Here is a 6,462-nt window from a genome sequence, read left to right as displayed (position 1 = left end):
CCACATTATAACGCCTCCATAGCTGAAAGGGTGAACATGTTTGGTGTGATGGGGATTTGAACCAACGATCCTCAGATTTATATTCATTTACAACATTTTAAGTTAGTTATTTCTGAATTTCAGGTTTCTATACGTTCAATGAATGTAACCTTAACAACAATCACAAAGAATTTTGTAACTATCATGTTTATCAACTAGCTATTTTACCTTTTACATCTATGGGATAATTATTCAACTTGCAACACAAACAGAAAATTGCAATATAACCTATATATATTTTATTATTACCTACTCAACATCCATTGAACACATGGCAAGCAAATCCTCATGCCATAAATTTTACCAATTCTTTTAAACATTGCACATATATGACATTATAAATTTATTGTTTTCCTCATTATGCAGTCTATTAATAATATTGGGATCATAACCTTTGTCCCTACACTAGCTCCATGTTCTGATTAAGTCTGATCTAAAATCATAATCATGAATAAAGATTTTAAGAATGAAAATTTGGAAAAGGTAGATAATTTGTGTAACTGGTATAAAGTGCAGCATAAGATGCATGAAAATTTAGGCTTTAAGTACACTATCAGAAGTAGAAAGTAACATCCAAGTATTTTAAATCACACTACAGCTAGTACTAAATTTATAACTGAAATAACATCTCTAAGAAAAGTTAACACAAGCATTAGTGGATTATAAAGATCAAATGCAGAGGAAAGTTTTGCCTGATTGAGGTCAGATTTCTTGTGTATGTTTTTCTTTTGTAGTCTTGAGCCACTACCTTTCCTACTAGAACTGGGTGTTGTGTAACAGTTAGATGGTAGTGGAAGGAAAAGAGTAGATCAGAAGAGAAGTATCCTGTCAGTATAAGTACAAAATGTGTCAGTTAAGTAAAGAACAAACAAGGTCTATAGAATGAACAGTTCATGATCACCAGGAATACATGTTCTGTGAAATTTAGAGCACGAACACACAAGTCTATATAAATGTCACTCTACCAAGGTCACCCATTGACTACTTAGTCCAAAAAATAATTTTATAGGGGAGTAATGGTCATAACCAGATGGTTATAACTCCCTCTTAACAATCTACACAACAAACTGAGCTTTTGCCCAATTTCTTTTTACTTTTTCAGTCTGGACTTTTGCAGCACGAGATGGAATTTTTGATGTTGCTAGCAAACTTTTTTTTCTTTTCTTTTTTCCCAACTTGATGACCACCAATAGCATGTTTTCTGGGAATGGGTAAACTTCCTATTGCCTAACAATGGAATATTTTCTTCAAGCAAGTATAACCCCAGAAAACAATAAGTTGTTTCATTAAATTTTCTTAGTTGTTTACTGTGTGTGTTTTGTTTGAGCTGTGAGCTTTCTTGACAACTACCAGTAGCATGTTTTCTTGGAATGAGTAAACTTCCTATCATCCAACAATTGGATATTTTTTGGATAAGTAAACACTCCTGGCAATTATCAATATCCTATTTATTGGTTGAGTATATTTTCTCAACAGATAAAGCATAAACTATTTTATTTGGCAGAACCAGATTAAATTTCAGGATTTAAAAAGCAAGATCTTGATGGTGTCCCTATGATATCTTCACTGTTTTTTGACAAAGATTCTATGCCAGGTTGGTTAGACCTAACAACATGCTCTAGTAGTGTAAGATTTAATGATCAATGGTTGAAGACACTATGCAATTCAGATCCATCAGAATGGAATATTATCAATGATCAAATATGTCAACAAACCACTCAAATTTCAGCAAGCATATTTGAAATCAATATAAAATGCTTGAACAAGAACTTAATTTTTGAAGAAATGACTATTTTCAACCAATTCATCTAATTATTACAAGTAAAAAAGTGCTTACTTTAAATAAAATGTGCATTACTTTTATATATACGTGCTTTTTAGTTAAGCTATAGGTAGCCTATTTGCATTTCTCTACTGCAGGATTTGAACCCTAGTCTTCAGTGTGAAAGTTGCACATGCTAATCACTGAGCAAGCACAGACTTATTTATACATTTAAAAACATTCATAATGGAGAATCCTGTTTTATATAAGGGCCATGAACCCAAAAATAACTTAATATGGCCATATTCTTCGAGCACATAAATCTCCTTGATGGCCAACATAGCTATCCTTAATTTTGAACTGACATACCAAAGACAAGACAGCTAGTCAACAGCATCCACCACAAATACTTGGGTTTCTCTTGGAACATGACTGTCACTCTAATGTCACACCTAAAACCCCAAATTGTGGAATAGGTTCAACAACAATTGGTCATGAACTACAAACCTTTGGAATCACAATCTAGGATGCTAATCACTAGGCCATATACAACCCAGAATGTTTTCTTTGGACAAATGTATTTTTCAAAAGCAACAATAATTATGTGGTAAATTTAGGAACTTGTTTATATGTTTTTTCATAAAATTTTGGTCACATATTTAAACTCAATAACATTCTAAAAGAATATTAAATATTTTTCAGTGTATACACAAATGTAATGGAAGACATAGTTTTATTAGCAGAGTTTCATGTCTGTTTGAAATATTTAACATGATTACTTAAGTCTTCACCAATTCCCATAATCTAAAATATTTTTAGGAAGGAAACTACATGTTTTTCATTTAAAAATATTCTACTTTAAAGTTTGAAGAAAATAAACTAGTAGCTAGTGCCTTTGTTCAAGCAGTTTGAACAATTGTATTTTGTTCATGAATAAAAATGCAAGAAACATATAGGATTTGATGGAATAAGCTAATGGTTAGTCTCTTTAACCCTAAATGTACTAAAGTACTCCACATAAACCCCCATTGGTTTATAAAAGACCTATTTTTGTATTATTTATGCAGAAAACTTCTTGTGGGCCCATCAGATATAAAAACTGTTTAGTGCAGGTAGTATTATTAATTTATTTATTTTGTGTTATTTGTTGATGTTGACAATATCGAACATTGTGTACAATCCCCTTTTATCGAGGAAGCTATAGAGATTTCCAGATGGCGTAAGTGATAATGTATAAAAAACTGTGACGAGATGAGTAGAAGCAGAAAAAAAGTAAAAAAACAGTAAAGTTATAAAACACAAAGTTAACCATTGTAGGAATGACAGGCTTAATAACTGATATGTTAGAGTGAGACTGATAATTTGAAAGAAATAAGGAGAATAATTTGTCTTCACAAAGGGTGTTCTTAATTAATTTAACTCACCTGTGCAGACTTTGAGGAAAAGCTAATGATTATTTGGGAGCATGAAAAAGCAGATGGTTACTGAAAGTACACAATACAATTGTGGTAACTCGCACAACAGTGTAAGTGAATTATATACAGATAGAACTGAAATAAAAATGGAGAAAAATAGTTCAGATTGTCAACTGAATTGGCCTAAGTGGACTTTTGACAAGAAGAAGAGACCTGTATAGTGGTTTAAGATACAACTATTATCTCCACAGTCTAAAGACTTTTGTGTTATTTAACTTGTTTCTAATATTTTTGTTTTTTTGAAAAATAAGTGGAGAGCATGCAGTTTGTGTATTGTCAAATTTATTGCAAACACATAACAGACACGTACTGTAGAAGAACTGTTAACCCAACACCCCCACATACTCACATTACTATAAAAAGTAAGTTCCTTACAGTACCTATCTGTGGCTTTAATGATGACATGGTCTTCAATATCATACAAATCACAAAAAATATCATTAATTATACAGTTAGCCCTTAACTAATGACTTACTATGTCCCCTATGTACTTTATACAAAAAACGAGTGATCTCACCCAATACTGTTCATCAATAGATGGACCTCAAAAAAAGCAGATGGTATAAAAACAAGACTGTAGCTTGAGAGTTAAAAAAAAATTTATTGGAACAACTGCAACCCTTTCATGAATAACAACTTCCTCCAATAAGTCACTTCTTGTATGATATTCTATTTTATTATATTCTAAATCACATAAAAAATTCAGAAGTAACTTAGCTTTCCTTGCTTCCAGTTTCGTGCCCATATTTTATAAATTTCTTCTTTTCTAAGATACATATATATTTTGTCTTATTTTCACCTGGTTTAATACATGAATTTTAATCTATATCACATAAATTTCATGCTTTATTTGTAGTTGCATTCTTCTGGTTAGTTATGGATTGGTCATATTACAAATTCAATTACAAGAAAGTCTGTTGTGTTTCAAATATAATCAAACATCAAAACATTAAAATAAATATGCACTAAAGCTTTACTGAGCATTTATTGAAAGGATCCTTGTTCACTGAATATAGTTGAAGATAGTTAAAAACAAATTTCTTTGTTTATTACAATTTTTTTTTCACATTATTACAGTAAAGTTTTTAATAACACAAAATATACGTTATTCCTACAAAACTTAAAAAATGCATTCATTTAAATATCAACAACTTCTGACATTTAAAAGTGACAAAGAAAACTGTTATAAATTTACATTTTATATGAATGAAGATAGTTAAAAACAAATTAAATGGTCAGATCTGTAAGTGTAAAATAAGGTTTGGATGTAACAGGAAATCACATACCAAGTCCATTAAGATTTGATGTTATCATAATAATAATAATTAATAAAAACAATCCATTTATTAGACAAAATGTATAAAGTGTATTAATAAATTCAAAATGTTAATATTTCTCACAGATGTGTATAACATCTTAAACTTTCAAAATCATTTCTCTACAAACCAATAAAAAACATTTGATAAAGAATTTTATATAACATTGTACTTTTCTCTCTTCTAACTTTTTAGTTCATTACTATATGACAGAAAACACAAGTTAGGCATTGGTAAGGCAAAAGTGATTTTAAAAATGTAAAGTGAAATGGTGAAACAATATAACACTGGTGTCTTGTTTTCATACTTGGTACATATCTCTATTGCTACGTTGATTTTTAGTTTTATTCTATATCACTATTATGTAGTTTTGATATAAATATCTTTTAATACCTCACTTTTATATCTGTTGATGTATATGTTACAAACCTTAATACATCTTTAACATTGACTTGTTTCAGACTTATCTTTTCTTTTTCTGATGACTCGTAAACAATCTTTGAAGATGGTCATGGCTAATTTGATGTATTAAAAAAGACCAATTCTTTATAAAATTTCTAGAACTCATCATCATCACCATCATTATATTGAGATACCCAACTAAAAACTTTTCTATCTATTCCAGTTTTGTTTATAGACATCAAAGGATGCATTGCAGAACGAAGAGATGCGTATAATTTAGGAAACAGAATTTCCTGAGCTGCCAGTAACTGTTTGGTTCGATGCCTTTCCTAAAAGAAAACAAATGTATAATTAATGTAGAAGTTTCTTTAAGCCTAACAAACGTGAGAAAACATAGCTTAACTACAAAATTCTTCTTCACTGGCCTTTTATAAAATTCTAGTCAAAGATCTGTAAAAATATCATTTGTAACTCGTTTTTTTGTCTGCTTTCTAGGGTCAGCCTGTCTTTCATAACCTTTCCTTTCACTTGTAGATGAGTGATTTTCAAGTTGCGGCTGTTTCAAGTGCTTTGCAGTCAGTTTTGCCTTTATTATGAGCACTGGCATTATGTCATTTCACAATCTTACTTTTCAAACATCTCCCTCAAAAAGAGATGTTACAGATATTTCTTTAATTACAAGTCTAACCTGGTTTCCTAATATTATCATAAACCTGAATTAATCAATGTTGGGTTTATTAATATCTACCTTCAGTTGACTCTACTGTTTATACTATTACCCTATTATGATGTTTGTATGCTAATATTTTGAAAAAAGAGACAGGACCAAGTGAACTCTTTTATTTGGAATAATAACTGTGTTCATTAAAAAAAATAGTTTAACATGCTATTTCAAGCAAGTGCAATCAGGAAAAATAAAATATTGCACCAAATTGCTTGAATCTAGAGGAAAATGTTCAAACACTATAAAATAAAATTCTACAAATTCTTCATCAGAATGCTACTACACAATGCCTACCCACAAAAGCTATTTTTCACTTATAGAAATCACACCTTGTTTTAAAACTTAAAAAAGGCATAATTTAGGCTTAACACCTGAAAAATGCGTTTTTATCCAACAATATTAACACCAAATGGAACATGGCAAGCTGAGTAAAGAGAAATGTACAAATTCCAGACAATTTGAAAAATACTGTATTGATGTTGGGGTTTCACACTAATAAAAGCTATGAAAAGGTAAGATTGAATCAAAAATAGGGCAGAAATGCAAGATAACCAAAAGGAGAAGCAGTATTAAAACAATTTAGAAGCAAAGAATGGATTTGTTTGACTCTCCCCAACTTATGGATTATTGTACCGAGGACTAGACAAGCTTTATTTTTAAGAATAATTTTCAAGGTTCTGTGTTGACCTTGGAGTTACCTCTTACATCATTGGTTATGTTAATTCATGTGACCATAACTATACA

At 30.4% G+C, this 6,462-nt stretch overlaps 1 protein-coding gene across 2 annotated transcripts in view; it reads right to left on the bottom strand.

Annotated features, from left to right (window-relative positions):
• Positions 1 to 3,857: 3,857 nt before the first annotated feature.
• LOC143244342 (uncharacterized) overlaps positions 3,858 to 6,462 on the bottom strand; it is a 67,412-nt gene continuing 64,807 nt past the window's right edge. For both annotated transcript variants that reach the window (XM_076488828.1, XM_076488829.1), the window contains exon 21: positions 3,858 to 5,323. In XM_076488828.1, the coding sequence (XP_076344943.1) occupies positions 5,150 to 5,323 (174 nt within the window). In that variant the 3' untranslated portion in view covers positions 3,858 to 5,149. The remainder of the gene's footprint in view (positions 5,324 to 6,462) is intronic.

Source organism: Tachypleus tridentatus, chromosome 2 (genome assembly GCF_004210375.1).
Source record: "Tachypleus tridentatus isolate NWPU-2018 chromosome 2, ASM421037v1, whole genome shotgun sequence".
Classification (NCBI taxonomy): domain Eukaryota; kingdom Metazoa; phylum Arthropoda; class Merostomata; order Xiphosura; family Limulidae; genus Tachypleus; species Tachypleus tridentatus.
The sequence above is the reverse complement of the archived record's forward strand: the minus strand, read 5'-3'. Positions and strand labels throughout refer to the sequence as shown.